Source organism: Mustela nivalis (genome assembly GCF_964662115.1).
Source record: "Mustela nivalis genome assembly, chromosome: 12".
Classification (NCBI taxonomy): domain Eukaryota; kingdom Metazoa; phylum Chordata; class Mammalia; order Carnivora; family Mustelidae; genus Mustela; species Mustela nivalis.
Genome location: NC_139031.1, coordinates 39,825,503 through 39,844,548, shown reverse-complemented (window position 1 = coordinate 39,844,548; position 19,046 = coordinate 39,825,503). Strand labels below are relative to the sequence as shown.

The window sequence follows — 19,046 nt, the reverse complement described above, 5'->3', positions numbered from 1 at the left end:
AACAAAAAACAGTCAGGCAATCCATATCGAGAACCAGGGATCCCATTTCTGGGATTAGTTCTAAAAAACTGAAAAGCAAGCCAACACCGCACACATTATTACCTATAAGAATGTATCATGAGAACCAAATAAATGTCTTCCCCAGTTTGGGTAAACGATTAAAGAAATCACAAATTAACAGAGAAATATATTCAGCCAGCCATTTAGTGTAATAGTTATGAAGATCTGATCTTGAGTGACAAAAATCAAGAGAAATGAACATTATTTACATACTGATCACATTTAGGAACAATGTCTACCTGTGGACAGAGACTGGAGGCAAATGATGGGAAATGAAAATAATTATGTTAAGGGGCTGGGATCATAGGTGATTATTTTTTTAAATGTAAATTTTTTTTCAATAAAATGATAAGCTCTGATCTTGAAAATTCATAAAGAGATTAGGAACACTGACATAAATGATGATTTCATACTAATTTTAGTATCATTCATTAGGAAAACTCTCTGACTCCTGCTTGAGAGATGGGGAAAAAGGAAAGGATGGGCTTTGCTGTGAATGACCTGTCAGTATATGGTGATGGCCCTAGGTGACCTTCAGAGGTGAAATTCACAAATGGATTTCTGGGCTGAGGCTGGACAACTGGCGCTCTGCTTAGGCAGTCACATGAATCAGCCCCTTGCTAATGACAGCCAGGGTAAACACCATCAGAGCTCAGACGCAGCCTCTTGACTAGGTGTTGATGTCATCTGAGACCAGACTGTCCGTGTGGCTGTCCTTGGGACACCTTCTCTCCTGCAGAGGCTCGTAGAAGGGAGAGAAAGGAGGGGGCCTGCCAACTTTGGGTTTTGCCCTCCTAAGGTGCAAACCAGTGAGGACGTGAAGGAGCAGAGTCGTCATGACCTAGATTCCTGATAAACACAGGCAGGAAAGGGGAAATTCGTGAGAATGTCAATCCCCACTTTCATTTCACCAAAGCTGCCTGGGAGGGGTGGGAGGAATTAATTCTCTGATCCACACGCCTGCATTAAAGGCTGCTATCGCCTATAATGAGTTTTATTGACGTTCCTGGCTTGTTGTCATTGAGTCACTGATAGAGGTCAGCTCTTCAGCACTTCGAGCATAGAGGCTACAGAGCTGGGAGTGATGGCACCTCTTGGACTAACACTCTAGAAGCTGCCACCTGTCCAAACCGTCTGTGAGGGACAGAGGTGCCAGGAGGTGGTAGCGGAGCAGTCACGGATCTGGGGCAGTGTCCCCCTCAGGGGCTTCATCACACTCCACAGCATTCAGACATCTGATGCTCTGGGGCTTTGCTATTCACAACCTAAGGTCTTTTATTCCCTCTGGATTTAATTCCGTGAAAAATTGTGTTCAGGAGCTCCTTATTTTCCTCCTCTATTCCATTAATTCCCATCTCTCACAATCATGCCTTGGGGTCTCTGACCCCATCCTCAACTCTGGGGCCTGCAAGCAGTGACAAGGCATGCTGGGTCAGGGGAGGCTCAGAGAAATTCTGGGCATGGACAGTACCTTGTTTTGGAGACTGCCATTTTCCAGGGGTTAAATGAGAGACTTGAATACAAGAGTCCTATGCAACATATTTTTAGTATAGGCGCTGGCTGCCATTCCTTATATTGTTTTGGGGTGAAAGGTCCCATTTGGCCATTTTTCCAGGCATTCTCTTGAGCTGTGTCAGTTCTCTACCATCTCCTCAGGTCATCTTGAGGGCAAAAACACAGGATATAACTTGGCATGTGAGTGTGCTTAATATGGCTATAGGCATAGCAGTAGAGTTCATAGCTGTAATACACGGCTGCTCATCTATAGATCTGTGAGTTTGAGTTTCTATTTTAGAAGGCAAAAATTACTCACTCATGTAGTTCATAAAATAATAGAGGCTACTGCCTTCTTTGGGCAGCTATAACTTTCTGGCCCCAATCTGTCTTAGCATTACCAGCCAGTAGTTCTCCAACCCATTTTCTTCTCTCAGTCCTCTCTCTGTGTCTCTCAATCCTATACTCTGAATTCAATGTTTCTCAATCAGAGGATGTTCTGTCCTATGTTGGAAGCACCCTGTACCTTTTCACATACTCTCTCTTCTTCCTAGAAAGTTTTCGTCTTGCTTTCCCTCCCTTAGCAATTCCTTTTCAACCCACCTCAGACACCATTTCCTCCAGGAGCCTTTCTCAAGTCTCCCAGGCTCTCTCTGTATTTAAATGTCCTAGAAGTGGACAACATTGGATTATCATTGCATGTTGGCACATGAGTCTTACATCTAGTAGACACCCGGGGCTAGGGGCTAGGTTGTATTTATCTTTGAATTACTAGCTCCTGGCACAGACCTGATAGAAAGAAGATACTCAATATCACATGAGTATGAAATGAAGCAAATCTCAATAAAAGGCCTTTGCGTTAAGACCAGGGTTCTCAAGCTGATGCTAGAACATTAGCTTCTAGTATAACCTGTTTCTTATGGCAGGTTCATGAACACACTAGAAAAATAAAAGCTGGATTCCAGGACATGGTGAGTTGGAAGCTTCTGCTATGTGAAATACATTCCTATTTCTTATCAGTGAGACCTGGTCGGATTGGTTCCTTTCCTTTTCTATTCCTAGGACCTTGGACAGTACCCAGTATATCAGATGCAGAACGAGTGAGAACTCTGATCATTTACCAATGTATTGCTATGAACAAGGTGTCTCCCTTATGGATGTTAATGTTGAAGTCTGCCTTGCTCAGCAATTGAACTAACCAAAGTCCCATAGCACAAAATGTCAGACCCTACCCACTAGTTGGAAAAACTGTCTGAAGAGCCAGTAACACACATTGGTTACTGCCCACTACCATGTACCGACAGATCTCCTGTGGACACATTTTGTCAGCTCTCTTTTTAAGCTGCAGATAATCCCCTTTTCTACCAGAAGTCCCAGAGATAGGGAGCAGCAGGCCTGTGGAGTACTAGAAGAAGGGGTGTGGTATGGGGGATTGAAGCAGGAAAGTCTTAGAACCATGGGTTTCCTTTCTGCCTTTTGATGTTTTGCCTGAGGAACCAGGTGTATGAATGCTGGAAACTTTGCAAGACAATCGGTTTTCATGTACAGGCAATGAAAGCATCAGGCTTGGGGAGATACTGCCTATCTCAGCCTTCAAGGTAGCCTGGAAGAGCAGGGGGTGACTGAAACATCTTGACTAGTAATACCAGGGAAGAGCCTCCACTTGCTAACATATCTCTATGTTTATAGCAGTGTATCCCATTCATCCATCCATTCATCCACTTTTCCATGAAGGTCATGACAAAAAAAAAAAAAAAATAGATTCGAAAATGTCATTTACTCTGTTCTGTTGGTCTCCTCTACAGGGAGAGGAATCTGACACAGGAAGGCCACATCCATCCACACGTGTCACATGCGTCAATGAGATCATCATCTCCACACCTGTTTCAACATTGGTGACTTGTGTCTTCTCTCTTCTCTCTCTTGCTTTTTTGTTTGTTTGATTTTTGGTTAGTCAAGCTGGAATTTTATCAGTTTTATTAATATCTTCCAGAAACAAAGTTTTGCTTTTGTTGATTTTCCCTGTTTTCAGTTTCACTGATTTCAACTCTAATATTAATTATTTCTTTTCTTCTCTTTGCTTTAGGCTTAAATTGCTCTTCTCCAGCTTCATAAGGTGGAAACTTTATTGATTTTATATACTTCTTCTTTTCTAATAGATATGTGTTTAATATTATAAGTTTCCCTCTAGCACTGCTTTTGCCCCATCCTGCACATCTTGATGTTACATTTTAGCTCCATGTAGTTTATTTTGTAATTTCTCTTGAGACTCCTTTGAACTATGTAGAAGTGTATTTTTAAATTTCTAAGTATTTGGTGAGATTTTTCCAGCTATCTTTCTATTACTGATTTCTAGCTTAACTCCAGCTCTGGCCTGAGAACATGCTTGTATGACTGCTATTCTTTTAAATTTGTTAGGATATATTTTATGGCCCAGAATGTGGTCTGTCTTGGTGAATGCCTCTTGTGAGCTTCACAAGAATGCATATTCTGCATTGTCAGGTGGATTTTCTATTACTGGTAATTAGATCAAGTTGACTGATGGTGCTGTTCTAAGTCATCGATATCCTTACTGATTTTCTTTCTGCTTCATCTATCAATTACTGACAGAGAGGTATTGAAATCCCCATGTAATAATGGATTTGGAAATTTATACTGTTAGCTCTTTGCCTTTGGTTTTCTGCATTTGGAATATGACATGCCTAAATGTTATGGGTGAGGTTTTTGTTGTTGTTATTGTTGTTTTTGCACATTTATATTGCTTAATGTTCTCTAAATTTCCTGGATTTGTGGTTTTATGTCTGTCATTAATTTTGGACTATGCTTAGCCATTCTTGATTTAATATTTCTTTTGCACCATTCTTTTTTTCTTCTGGTATTCTAATTATACATAGGTTATACCTTCTGCAATTGTCTCTCAGTTCTTTGGAGTTTTCATTTTTTTCCCTCTTTGTTTCAGTTTAGAAGTTTCTATTGACTCATCTTTAAGGCACTAATCCTTTCCTTGGCCACATCAAGTCTACTAATAAACCCAGGAGAAGCATTCTTCACTTCTGTGACACTACTTTTATTTATAGCCTTTCCTTTTGACTCATTTCTAGAGTTTCTGCCTTTTTGCTTACATTACCTATCTGTTCTTTCAGGTTGTTTCCTTTTCCCATTAGAGCCTAAGACATTTATAATCTAGTTATTTTAAATTCTCTGTCTGATAATTCTAGCATCTTTGTCATAATGGAGTCTGGTTCAGATGATTGCTTTGTTCTTTTCTTCAGGCTATTTTTTCTTACTTTTTGGCATGCCTAAAATTTTTGTTGAGATCCAGACATGTTATGTTAGGCAACAGGAAGTGAGAGATACAGACCCTTATGGTGACGATGTATGTTAATCTGGTAAGGAATTGGGATATGTTCAATATTTGCTGTAGCTATAAATTCCAGAGGCTTCAAATTCCTCTAGTGTTCCCGTTTTTCATCTCCTCTGTTGACTCTGGGATTCCCTAAGTACTCCTCCTCAGAGACAGTTGATGTTTTGCAGATCTTTCTGCCCTAATCCAATGTTTTATTATCTTGGAGTCTTATTAGTGTACTGGTAGGGTATGGGTGATGAAGAGCATTCGATAATTTCCCAATTAAGTCTTCATCTTTTAGGGGCTCTGTATCTTCTGGCTTTCACCTTCTCAAATGGTATAGACTTCCCTTCCTATCCTCTCCCCTTCTGCCTGGCTGCAGAGTTTCCTATCAATTTCCTTAGGCTCTGACTCAACTATGTCTCCCCTACCCCCAACACCATGGTTGAGACAGAAAGGCTAAAATGAGATGAAATGGGAGAAATGTTCTTGCCCTAGATAGGAAAAAGGGGTCTGGAGGACAGAACTCTGTTATGGAGAAGGCTCTGGCATATTTCATGTTTACTCTTTCTTTTTCCCTGCCAGAGACATGAAGGGTGGTCCTTTTCAGTTCTTCACTGTGAGAATCTGCTAGGGTTACAGTAGGTAAAACCCATGAAAGTATGCTCCACAGAAGATTGCAACCCCAAGTTTCTCAACCTCACACTAACCCACACTCAGCCTACAGCAATTTATCAGAATTGTCATTTAAGGGATCCTGTGATTTCTAGCTCCTGCGGCTTCTGCACCAAGTGAGCAGATCAGGCTATGGCTCTCAGGATGCCCTTGACTCTCCAGATTCCAGGGTGGTGGTTTGCCCTGCAACCTCAGTTCTTGGATAGGTCCAAAAAAATTGCTGACTTTCACTTTATTCAGTTTCTTCTTACTATAAGGATAGGAGTAAAAATTCCCAAGCACCTTACATGTTGGAACTGAAAGCAGTCTCTCCACATGTATTTTACCTAATGCTCTCCATTCATACTCAGAGCACATGAGTCCTGGCAGTCTGTTTTGCTGCCAGCTACACCCTTCCTGGCCTTCTCTGGGTTATAAACTCTTGTTGCTGCCAATTTCCCCACACTGTTTCCTGCTCAGCTCCAAGTGTTCTAGAACGATGGGGCTGAGCTGAGCCAGTGCTCCCCGAGACTGTGCTCTGCGTGTCAGGTGGCTGAGGAGGCAAACCATGAAGACTGGGACCTTGCTGGTATAGTTAAGGATGCTCCTCTGAAATCTGATGAGTGGTACAAACTCTATTTCCCCACATCACAAACAAGAGAGAAATGTTGTGTAACAGGTGACCCACAGACTCTGAGGCACACTGTTGTATCAGTGTGCTTGTCAGTTAAGTGTGTTATATGATAGTGCTGTGACAGGCTTGACAAAGAAGGAATTCACACTGAGTTGAGGTGAGTTATACTTATGTTACTTAAGAACAAATGATCTTGCTGTCGGTTTTCTCACCAGTATCTTTATAGTATGTTTATCCTCCTAAGTAGTACTTTTACAGTATAACTGATCTGTGGGGTATTTTCTACCAAGGTGGCTGGAGCACCCAGATCTATCTAGATAATTTTGCTCATGGATGGGTACTGTGTATCGCAAGATGCAAGAGGTAGACACAAAGAATTGGCTCCCTGGTGGCCCTTCCAAGGGCAAATACCTCCAAAGTGGGGGCAAAGGAAATTCTTCCATCCTTTCAGAGAGCGCCTCCTCCCACACTCTCTAGTATGGAGCCCTGGCTGTTATGATCAACACCTGGTTGGTAACTAGGAGGGGAGGGTGAAAAATATTGTGATATGAAGATGATTTAAGCAATATTCACCTCTGGGGGAAATTTTCCCCTTTAATAAGGGTTTGAGTTATTTCACATACGTTCCATGACGCCGAAGGCTACCACGCCCTTAAATTTTCTAAAATGTTTTGAGTCCTCTTTCCCAGGCTTCACACAGACTCTGGAGGCTACCAAGAAGGTAAGGACAGCAGGAGAAAATGGAAGAGACTGGAGTGGAAGTCAAGGAAGAAAGAGCATGAACATAAATGGGAAGTGAGGAGAGGCCCAAAGAATGGGTGGGGATGAGGGGAGCGGGCTTGAGGGCGGCCTGAGTGACAACAGTGGGGAGGCAATTTCTAGGGTTGTCAGGAGACAGGAAGGGAGAGAATGGAAGAGGTGGGGGAGAGGGATCTGAAAGTGATCAGTGAAAGCATAAGGCTAAGGGATATAAAAGCAGTCAAGAAAGGAAAAAGGAGAGCTGAGCAAGTGACGTGCTACAGCACAAGCACGCACATGCACGCGCACACACACGCGCATTGCTCCTAACGTGGGGCTGGGCACCCCCCCCCCCCCGCCCCCCGCCGTTTCTGGCTGCTCCGTGAGATTGCGCTGTTCGCAACAATTTGGAAATCGTACCTTGTTTTGTTTAAGGGCACCTTTCTCTTTCATATGAGGGCAGTCCTTCCCCGTCACCACCGCTTTGATATCTGCCACCGGCACTGCAATTCAGAAGAGAAAATGAAAGTCACTACACCGTGGGAGAGCGGAGATGACAGGAAAGAAGCAGGGCTGAGCCCGGAGTCTGCGAACACCGTCGTCATTCCTGAAACTATTGCAACACAGGGAAAGAAAAGAGGTAAAAAGAGAAAGAGAAGTGAGGCAAAATCCCAGGCCTAGAAACTAAAATGGATTCTTATATTCTGCTAAAAAGCATCCCTGGGAGAAAAATCTATGTTCACAAGCAGAATCTGGTTCACTAAAACAAATCCCTTAGAAAAACCCATCATCGTTGTGTAAAGGTGATGGTATCAGAATCAGCAGTAATAATACTACTACCAGTGGTACTAATACTGGTATTAGTTTCTGCTGCCAGGAGCAACGCCAGGTGTTTCAGACACATTGCTATCTCTTGCTACAGCAGTTGCATCTATTCAATTCTGAGTTTTGGATAACAAGGAGAAGCAACCTTACCAAAAAAAAAAAAAAAAAAAATCGATCTGGATCTGAACACTCATCTCCAAATTCTCATTCTCTACCATCTCATTAATTTTCACAGCAACTCTGTGAGGCAGGGCTGTGTGTGTGTGTGTGTGTGTGTGTGTGTGTGTGTGTATAAATCCCTATTTTATAGACAACGAAAGCAAACTCAATTAAAGAAAGGGAACATTATTTTCTGATAGGGAAATGGTAGCTGGTATTTATCTTGGAGATCCTGAGAATAATGAAGTTAGATAAAATGATGTTATCTCATGTCTTCCTCAGGACTTGGGGGAAGATAAAAGATGCAGACAGGTTTGTACATTTAAAACTTGTCAAGAGCATCGAAGAGAGGGAAGGCAGTAAGATGGTTTGGAACCATACTTTTTAAAACTGTGAAGTCACCTGTCCCTCTCCAATCCCTAATCTTTTAGTCCTGCAAGGGACTGTGAATCCTGGGGCCCACTTAGGATTTGCAGAAACTTCTAATAATCAATGCCTCAGACTCCCTTAATGACGAAGATGATGAGAGATTTTGTAATTAAGGTTCATATACTTTTACTGAGGAATTGCATTGTGGGGGAGAGATTTGGATGAAGATGAAATTATGAAACATACAGAATATCAAAATGATACAACAGGGAGGCCCTTGAAAAGCTCACATTTCCCAGGTCCCCTAAAATTGCTAAGACTTTGCTCAAATCTATTGACAGCCCTAGAGCTTTCTCTAACCCTAGAGAAAAGTGGGGTTGAAATGAACTCTTCCAGGAATCTCTGCACATATTCCCTACTGTCTGTCTCACCTCGTCAGCTCCTTCATCTTGCAGTTCTGATTCTAGATTGCATTGGCAGGCATCACGTGTGCTGACTAATATCTGGCTTTCCTCCTTTTCCTGGGCATATGGAAGACTACACTTCCCAGCAACCTTTGCAGTTAGGTGGGCCATATGATGAGGTCTGGCCAGTGAAATATGAGAGGTGATGGCATGCATGCCCCTTCTTGAAGGAAGCAGTAAAAAGCCCACATCCACCAGCCTCCCTTCAGAAACCCAACAGGCCACACGCTCCATCCAGGTGGCACAGCTGTGGGATGGCACAGGAGCCACTGGTCTGAGGGGCCATGTGGAACAGTCCTTCCACTGCCCAGGCCAGTAACATGAGTGGGAAATAAACTCTTGCCGTAAGCCACTGAGATCTGGGAGCTGTTTGTTCCTGCAGCGTAACGCAGCAATGTGGCCTATCTGGAGTGGCATAATTGTTTGCCTTCAATGCCTTTCCTGCCTCTAAGCCTAACCGTAACTCTAACCCTATAATTCCTGGACCTCCTTTTGACCACAACCCTTCACTGACTTCAACTCTTCTTAAATCCATTTTTTATAACCAATAATCAGCCCTATTCCCCTCAGTGGTCAATGTGATTGCCTATTCACAAGCCCAGGAGGGGACATTTGGGCACTCTGGGAAACTGGGGTTGACTGTGTTTACTTTTCAAATTGGGCCTCCCCCACTGTACCTTGCAGAAAAAGTCTTTTGTTGTATCATATATAACACAGTCAACGAACTAGAAAGAATTTCCACAGTCTATAAATACTAAGTTACCCTTTGGCTTTGAAAACCCATCATATGGAACCGGACAAGAGGAACACAAAAGTCGATGGTGGGAGCAGTCTTCAGAATCTCTAATGAGACGGCTTCAGGGGAGAAAAGGCACTTTTCCACTGTGCTTGTGGCAGTACATATTCTGTTTTTTTTTTTTTTTTTTTTTTTTTTTAATACGTATTGTCCCCTGTCAAGGAGACAAGTTGCTGTATTATTCCCAGGACTGTGGCTAAGAGGAAACACAAAATTCTAAAAATACAGTCTGGCTTTTAAAGGTTGCTCTTTGCATAGTTTGTCTCCAGATGCACTGGAAGATTAGGAGTCAGAAGGGCTAGAACACCGTCCTTTCTATTCCCATGAGCAGAATCAGACTCATGTCTCTTGAATCTACACTCTGAGGAGGCAAGAGAGGGCTCCTGACTCCTTCAAAGTCAGGCGAGGGTTTCCAACAGGCTTTTTTTTTTTTTTTTTAAATGTTGGAGCAGTATAAAGAAGCGGTGCCCAGAGATAGGAGAAATAAAAGGGGCCCTGCCGGCACACTCCACCCCACTCTAAATGCTTGGGGCATGGTCTTATTTCTTCCAATCCTTTTCTCAGTTTGAGCCAGACTGAGACAATCTCATTCAATACTACCATTTTACAGATGGGAAGACTGAGGCCCAAAGAGAGGAAGTAAATTATGCAATGCCATAATTAGTTAGTGCAATGCATAATGCATTATGCATAATGCATTAGTTAGTGCAATACAATGCACTAACTAATGATAGTTAGTGGGAGCCAGAGCTGGGACAGTTTTTTCTTCTACTCTATGCTCTCTAGCTTGGTCATGGCTTCTTCCTATGTGTGGAAGGTGTCAGCACCCCAAATCATGCTGCACACAGCCCTGGGTGTGGTGATCACTTTAGATACTCCAGGAAACTCTTTGATGGCTAATATCTGTGGAAAGCACAGCAACTGTGATTTAAAACAAAAATACACGGGAAAAAGGAAGGGTGACCACCAAAATAGTGTTAGTTTTCACTGCTGGGAGCCAAACTGAGGCAGAAACCACCCCAGGAAGTAGCTAGTGAGCCATGAGCACTTGCTGTATACACAGCTCCATAGAGGCTCCTGAGAGTGGCCACACAGAGGGGGGTCGGGCGGAGCCTATCCCCCTCCATAATCAGTGAAGAATCTGATCTCTAATTTGGCAGCGCAGAGCAGTGGGAGGGGCCGGTGTCCTGAGCTGGCTTTGAATTCTAGATCGACCACTGGATCTGTTCCACTTTGGGCTGAAGTGCTGGGAGCCTAACCTTCCTCGTCTGCAATGGGGAACTCGAGCATCAGCTTCGTCAGAGTTGCTCAGAGAACGACATCCTAAGGCCAGAGCAGGATCATGGTTGGCTTTTCATCTAGGCTGTGCAGGGTCGTGGGTAAAAGCCACGGCTACGGAGCTGGATGGTCGCAGACATCTCTGCTCTACTGTTTACTAGCCATGGGACCCTGAACAGGTTGTTTAAAATTTTCTGTACCTCAGTTTCCTTATCTGTAAAAGAAGGGCAATGATGTCTACCTCTCTAAGTTGGTGAGAGGGTAACTTATGTACAGCTCTTAGAACAGCGCCTGGCATACAGTAAGCACTCAATAGATGTTGATCACAATTATTCTCGTTATCAATAATCAAAGTTAATTGTCTCTTTGGATTGAGGGACCTGAATTATTCAGCGTGCTTCCGTGACCCAAACTGCCCACTTTGCTTTGCTGTCTCACCTGTTCCTCCCATCCTCTGTAATAGACTTCATCGCCTTGTGAGGGGATGAGCCTTCTCCCCCCTGTCCCCTTAGATGTGGGAGAGGAGTCTGGCCTAGATTCTTTCAAAGGGCAGAGCTGAGGGGCCTGGGGCACGGCTGGAAAGTTGTGGAGTCTATTGTCTAGTGCGGGTGATGAGAGCCCGTAAATGTAGCGACTGGGATGTGGGGTGGTATCTCCTGCCAAACAGGAATAATACGAGAAGAGATTTCCTAAACCTTTAGGGGTGACGACAGCTAAGGAGAGGCCCTCAATCTCCACTCATCCTCTCTGCATTAAGAAGATTCAATTACACTCTTTGATTCATCAATATCTCAATATTCAGCACTGATTAACTCAAGGGGCGGAAGACAATTTCCCCCGTGGTCTCAGGAGAGGGCAACCATACATGGCAAGAGTGATAGCACTTGGTATTAATTAAAGGAACATTTCATTTTTCTAGTGGAACGAGGTTTATGACTTCTAAGGGCTCTAAGAAGATGGGCAGAATGCAGAATTGGAATTAAATGCAAACCAAGGGCAGGTCTGAGGCAGTCAACTTGAGTTTCCTAAGCAGGGCCTGCTCATCCCAGGCACATATCAGGTCCATTTTACTTCTTTACATGAATACATGCCCTCCCTGGCTCCCACGTGCATAAAGATACAATCTCACCAACACACACACACACACACACACACACACCCTTCCACGTGCATACACCTGTACAGGTATGCAGTCCTGGTTTATCCTGCAGTGGGTAAGCTGTTAATGGAGCAGTTCTTTTGAACTCTAAAGTACTGAGTTTCAAAGGCTGCAGAGGAAGGGGCAGGCTAGAGTTTTTGGAGCCATCGTCAGAAGGGACCACTGTAACCCTTTCCCAGAACCAGCATCACTCTGTGGTCACCACCAAAAGCTGTTCAGAGATTTGCAGCTCTGACCTTGCACTTCCATGACCACCCTGGCAAGCTGGTTCTCCCTGGCTTCGGCACTCTGGGTTTGTAGCTAGTTACTTTCACCCTGCCGGCAAGCCCAGGAGCTGCCCCTACAAGGCTCACGAGCTGTCTGGTCCTTGACCTTCTCCAGGAGCAGGGCTACCAATCTCCTAAGCAACAGAACTAGCTAGAAGGGGAGTGCTGCATATAAAACCTGCAAATGATGCCAATCAAATGTCCATCTGTGGACTGAGAAGAGGATTATATCCCTAAAAATATGGATAAGTAATATGTCCAGTGAGTGGGAGAGCAAATTCGCTGGCCCACGTGGGGAAAAAAAATTAATCAAGCTGTGTGTGTGTGTGTGTGTGTGTGTGTGTGTGTGTTCTTCCCACACCACTTTCCCTATTTCCTGAACAGGTTAAGAAGGAGACTATGGAAGACTTTGTATAGTACTTCTGGTTGCCTTGAGCAACAGCAATGTTTAACTCTTCCTTTTACCACTGTAGAGCAGCGATTCCAAACTGCTGGCCCCTGGACAATTCCAAGTTCACGAGGGAGGTTTCACCAGTGAGTTTTCACCAGTTAATAGCAAACAGAGGAAAATGAAGACACAGCTATGAGTTTTTTAATAAAGCTAATTTAATTTAGTAGATGGGATTGTCCTATATTCCAAGATTAGGCCCTTCAGGTCTTTCTTGTTGTTTTTCATGATCAAGAGCCCCCTTTTTTAATGAAAGGAATGTGATATTAAATTTTAGTTAGATCTCATTTTTTAATAGACTTTTTTTTTGGCCAAAATTAAAAGTTGTCAAGCTACCATCAAATCACTTTTTCTGGTTCTTCTAAAATATTTACTCACTGGTGAAGCCAACTTTCAGAAATCATCATGAAAAGAAGAGTAGCAGTCAGTGTCTAGCTCAGGGGTACTCACTTTGAGTAAGTATCAGAATTACCGGGAGAGTCAGTAAAGATGGAGATTGCTGGCCTCTTTCCCAGTTTCTGATTCAGGAGGACTAGAAATGAGGCTGGAGAATCTGCATTTTCTAGTAAGTTTCAGCATTTAGTAAGATGCTGCTCATGGTCCAAGGACCACCCTCAGAACCACTGGTCCAGCTTGTCCATGGTGGAATGGGGAAGGCTTTCTGAGACCTGAAGGGAGGGTCCTCATTATGGGCAGATGCTGGGAATGCTGCCACAGTAGGGATACACAGACACTGCCCCAGACTCTGCACCTGTGCCTTTCAGATTTCCTGCTCCGCCCACTAACAGAGCCAGTAATATGGGCTGGGGAAGCAGTGCTCCTGTGACAGCAAACAAGAGTGCTTTCTGAACTAAATGACTCTATGAAAACCAGATTGTTCCATTTTGAACCTGGAGGAAGAGAGAATGTTCCAGGCTGTCCACCTAATATGTCAGTGCAGAGTCTGAATGTATCAGGAATTTCTCACTTGTGGTGACTTACTGCCTTTGATGGCTGTGGGCTGCAAGGAAGTCAATCCAGAGCTGACTTCTGTGAGCCCTGAGGTGATGAGCAGGAAGGCACTGAGGCTTGGGGGGAGGTAAGGATTCCATCTGGGACACACTTATATGACTCATGCAGGGTCAATGTGACTTTTGAAGGCTCTCTGAAAGTGTTTTTATTTGTTTTCTCACTCTTTGGTTTCTCTTCCTGGGATATCCTCTGAGGTTATGTTCATTTTATCTCATTTCTCTTCCAAATTAATTCATCACCCTCGTGTATTTTAATGTTTCTATAATACCTGGTTTAATTTGTACACTTATTCCTGTCTAAAAACCTGGAACCTGGCTTGATGTCGGGCTAAAATAATTAGCAAATTACTGGCTCTTCGAAACATACAGGTCAAAACATCACACAGAAACAGCAAATAAATACAAATAATAATAAGTATTTCAGGGAATAGTTAGCTGACAATAGAATGTAATGCAGCATAGATATTTCTAAGTGTTTCAGGAAGCAAAACCAACTACCCAAATTCAATCTTCCTAGTAAGAGAGCCACTTACGTTTGTCCTGCAAGGAATCGTGGGGCACTTCTCCCTGAGGACTCTCTTCCAAGTCTCCATAGTGTAGGACCTTGTGGTTGGGTGAAAGTCGACAGTACCAAAATTTGTCTGAGGGGGAAAAACACATACACACACAATTTGTAAGGTAAGTGATTCTCATTTCCAAAAATATCAACATCTTTATTTCCTAAGAGTCTTGCCTGGAAGAACAAGCAATGCATTTGATTTTAGGTCTTCAGGAAGGAATGAATTCTAGAGCCCTGGGCAGTAAGTCCCGTTTTGATTTTGATCTTTAGTTAGCACTGTCCTGCGAATCACGGGGGAGGTTATTGAACCCTTCAGGAATAATGGCACCAGGTTTTCTGCAGGGGTGGTTTCCAGAGGGTTATTTCATCAGTATCTGTAATGACTATGGGAATTATTCCTTGTCCACATAGGCCTGGCAAAAGTGGGGAGGGAGATGCAGAAAAGCCAGCTTTCTTGGTTCTCTCCTGCTTCCACATTCTTCTCTGAGGTTAAGACAGTTGACATGATTGTGTGCCATATCTTAGTTGGTGTACCAGACCCCCACCCTGGGGCTAATACACACAAATTAATCCACGAACGAATTGTTAGGATTCTAATGCCAGACACAAGGGGTAGACTTCATGAGGAAATCATCCAAATAACTCAGGGATTTATCCAAAGGACAAGGATATTCATGACGGTCTCCTCTCTGATTCCTAGAGTTTAGTTCTCTAAATAGGCATGACTAGAAGGGGATTAAGAGGTACAATCTTCCATTTATAAAATGAATAAGACATGGGAATGTAATGCATAGCATAGGGAATATAATCAGTAACCTGGTAACAATTTTGTATGGTGATGGATGGTAGATACATTTATTGTGGTGACCTTTTTGTAATATATTTAAGTATCGAGTCACTATGGTATACACCTGAAACTAAAAATTTTTTAAAATTAAAAATTATGACAAAAACAAAGAAATAGGCATGACTAGGGCCTTAAGAGTCATTCTTTTCTTTTAATTTTTTTTATTATGTTATGTTAGTCACCATACAGTACATCATGAGTCATTCTTATAAATAACTCCCTCAACTTAACCTGCTCTGCATTCCAATGTAATAAGAAATATCTGAATAAGCCTGTGAGGAAGGAAGAAGGAGGCAAAAAGCACTTTTTATAGATAAGGAGCTTAAATTGTAACAGCAGTATTCGTGAAGTTCTCAAGCAAGGCGGTGCTTAGATGTCTCCTCCTCCAGGAAGCCCTCTCTGGTTACTACTGCTATCAGGGCTGTCCCCATCCTATTAGCTGCCCTAGCATCTTCCTTGATTTTGGGTGCCCCCATGTGATGCATCTTGGTATTTCTCATTATTTGTCACAAACTCCAGGTAAGCAATTTGCCCTAGCAGGTGTACTCTGAACAATTACTGATGGAAGAGGACTCAGGATACTCATGAGCTCGGACCGTGTAGAGAAGTCAGGGCTCTCTAATGACAGCCCCTGTCTTCATAAAGGCACTGTCCCAACCCCTTGGCACAGTGCCTGGCACATAGGAGTAACACAATTGGTGTTGGCTAAATTGATAAATGAGGACCCAAAGGGACTTGGCCAGAATGCTTAAGACCCAGAGAATGTATGACCTTGAAAGCATCTATGTATGACCTGTAAGGCCATCTGTGCAGTTATGTGGTTGGGGAACATGGTGGCCTTGGTCAAGTCACCTCATTACTGTGTCTATAAATGGATTGTTTTGAAACTACTCTGATTGGAAGGTGCTCCATTAAACACTGTAAGTAAAGTGGTTTCCTATCTAAAATTGCCTTTATTGCAAAACTTATGTCTTAACTAGGACTCTTTAAATAGAAAAGAAAGTGTTAAAAGTGGAAATAAAAGCCACACAATGAACAAAGAAAACGCCGAAACTTGATCCACAAAAGCAAAATGCCTCTGTCATTCCCATCTTCCTCATCTATAAATAGGGCTTGGGAATTCTTGAATGTCGTCAGAATATGGCAATCCATATAATTTAAAGAGAATCTGAAGTGTGCTGGAGAAACTGGAGAGGAAAGGAAAAGTAGTTTGGTGGCTAGGGAAACATCTGGCATTGCTCAATTTAAAAAATTATGTTATATCTATACATACAACACATGTCCCTTTCCTGCGAGACTATTTCAAAGGGAGAAAATAAAGTTACTCCCTGAATACTCGACAGTCATTTCAATTAGGCAAACATGTGATCACCAGATCTCCAGGAGGCGAACACATTTGGGAATCAGACTCGTGATTCACAATAGGAACTGTGAAGTCCAAAGGAGCAGGCAGGACTTTGGCCATGAGCACCCACAGTGCTCTTGGGGGGGCCTGCATGACAGGCCGTGACAGTTCCTCCTCCCTAAGGGGAGCTTTCCACCTCGTCTAGATGGACTGCAGAGACTGCACAAAGCCCCCTGGAGAGCTTTACTATGTAGCTTCCTTCCCCTGATACCTTGGCACTGGGATTATTAGCTAAGTGAAGCGTCGCAGAAAACCAGCAAGGAAGTCCTTCCTTGTACTGGGACATGCTGGTCTTATTCTGAGTAAGGGCCCAAGCTGTTCTTTACAGGGATCCCTAACTACGTAAGGTGGGAAAAGCTCTATGGGTAATGGTAGTAACCTAAAGCCCAAGGGCCAATATGACGCCATCAAAGATCATCCATTCTCAGGACATTGGGGAGCATCACAAAATTTAAGTGGTACAAACAGATATGCTGTGAAGTAAGATGCACAATTTATATTCTTTTGTAAGACTTCAAAAATCTCTGCTGTGTATGCTTTCAAGGGACATTTCCTTATGCAGTGAACATCTGCAGAGTGCCTAAACGGCACACAGCACTCTACTGGGTACGGCGAAAAGTCATCAGGGTGACAAGCAGACCTGAAGGACAGAGCCAAGAAGTTCAAGGATGAGGAGCTCCCTTGGTTTTTGGTGGCAACTGAGAGAAACACGGTGGACACCCTTGTTTCCCAGACTTGGGAAATAGGCCCAGGGACTCAACAATTCTGACTATACTGCAGGGAAAAGTAGGAACAAGGAGGGTATGCATTCTTCCAGTCAGAGACTACGAGAGGACGGTGGCTATCTATCTGGAAGCAAAGCAACCATCATCTTCATAACATTGAGGTAGATGTTCACTGAAAAGAGACACAAAAGGCCTCCCAGAACCCTGCCATGACGATATCTAGCACCCGGCTGACGGAGCACTCCTCCTCCTTCTGTCTAACTCCTCTCCTGTCCTCTAGGAGTTTCTCTTTCTCAGGCTACTGCTACAGTGGGAGAGAGCAAAAAGATCCAGACGTCATTAATGGAAGTGATGGCTCCGTTCCTTCCTCCCCATCAAACGGGAAGTCGTGGGTGGACTGGAGACAGGGCTGGGAGGTCTCAGGGAGGCTGTTTTGACTCCTAAGCAGATGGGTGGATACCATGACAGTATCTTCTTCGGGATAAAGGCTGGAGTCATTAGCTCTGGGAGGGTTTAGCAGCATCGTAACTTGGGCATGTCTGTCTCAAACGGGGGGCTGCGGTAGAGGACAGCTAGCTCCCAGCAACAAAAGGCGCCGGCTCGTTGCATGAGACAATTTCCGTGGCAGCCAGCAGCAGCAGTTTGATTTGCAGTTTCTTTTAGGGTAAGAAAAATGTGTATTTCTTTTCGAAACCCAGCATGATGTTACTAGTTCCTCAATCCCTCTGGGCAATGAATGAGTGGATTGTGTCACTAAAAGCAATTAGCAGGAAGCAGGGAGAACATTATCAAAGATTGTTTACTAGCACTTAAAGAATAAACAGGAGTTAATATAAGGGTCTTTCAGTCAATTACGAGTGTTAGCACGTTAATAGCCATTTCTTCATTCCCCAAATTCAAAAACTGACAAGATGGAGGCAGTTTTGTGCTTCGCTGTCTCGGTCTGTCTCCGTACGAGTGCACGAGGGTGGGCGTGCAGGCAAGCGTGTGCACTTGTGTGTGTGTGTGTGTGTGTGTGTGTGCAGGATCAGAGAGAAAAGCTGGCTTCAGAGCTCACAAGCCTGGTAAGAAGGTCTCCAGGGCTGATTAAAGCTATTCCCAGTGTCACATAGATCATTACGGAGCTAATAACCGCTGACAATTGTAATTCTTACAGCTCTGTTTGATAGAACTTTCTGCAATGACAGAAATACTCCACAGATACTTATCCAATAGTAAGAAATGAAGTTTTAACTTTTATTTAATTTCAAATAAATAAACCATAGGTTGCTATCTCCAACAGTATGACTAACCGTTAGTCCTCAGCGTCAAGTCTGGAGACACATTGGGGGCTGGCCAGCAGGATGCCAGGGGGCCGAGCAAGCTGGATACCAGCTACCATTGTTGAGTGGGAAATGTTGGGTGAGTCAGTGAGGCACAGGGCACAGCAAGAACGGAGTGTTCATCAGCTCTGCCGGAGTCTAAGGGGGACATCTTTGTCTTGGGTGCAAAATCCCCCGTTGGCAAGTAGCTGTTGGCCCAGGGAGCCCTTAGAGTCTCGTGTTTGAGAAGCAGGGGGCCTTTACTAAAGTAAAATCTTAGGGCACTTACATTTGGATTTTGGAGCTTTCCTAGGTTAACCTAAAATGTGCAATATCTTAAGCGTATTTAGGTCTTTTTCCTGCCTAGGCTTGAAGCTTTCCAAGTCATAAAACATGAGGGACCCAGCAATGTTTTTAAGGGGAAATGTCTTCTCTGAGATGATGAGATACCAGATTGCTCTGTTGGTCCAGTAAAGGAAGACAAGGAGTATAGACAGAGACAGAGGCCA

General features: G+C 43.5%; 1 protein-coding gene across 50 annotated transcripts in view; it reads right to left on the bottom strand.

Moving 5' to 3' along the window:
- Positions 1 to 19,046, bottom strand: part of ELMO1 (engulfment and cell motility 1) — a 521,082-nt gene that overhangs the window by 8,872 nt on the left and 493,164 nt on the right. For all 50 annotated transcript variants that reach the window (XM_082693119.1, XM_082693114.1, XM_082693121.1 and 47 more), the window contains 2 exons: positions 14,234 to 14,341; positions 7,347 to 7,429 (listed from right to left, as the gene is read on the bottom strand). In XM_082693119.1, the coding sequence (XP_082549245.1) occupies positions 7,347 to 7,429; positions 14,234 to 14,341 (191 nt within the window). The remainder of the gene's footprint in view (positions 1 to 7,346; positions 7,430 to 14,233; positions 14,342 to 19,046) is intronic.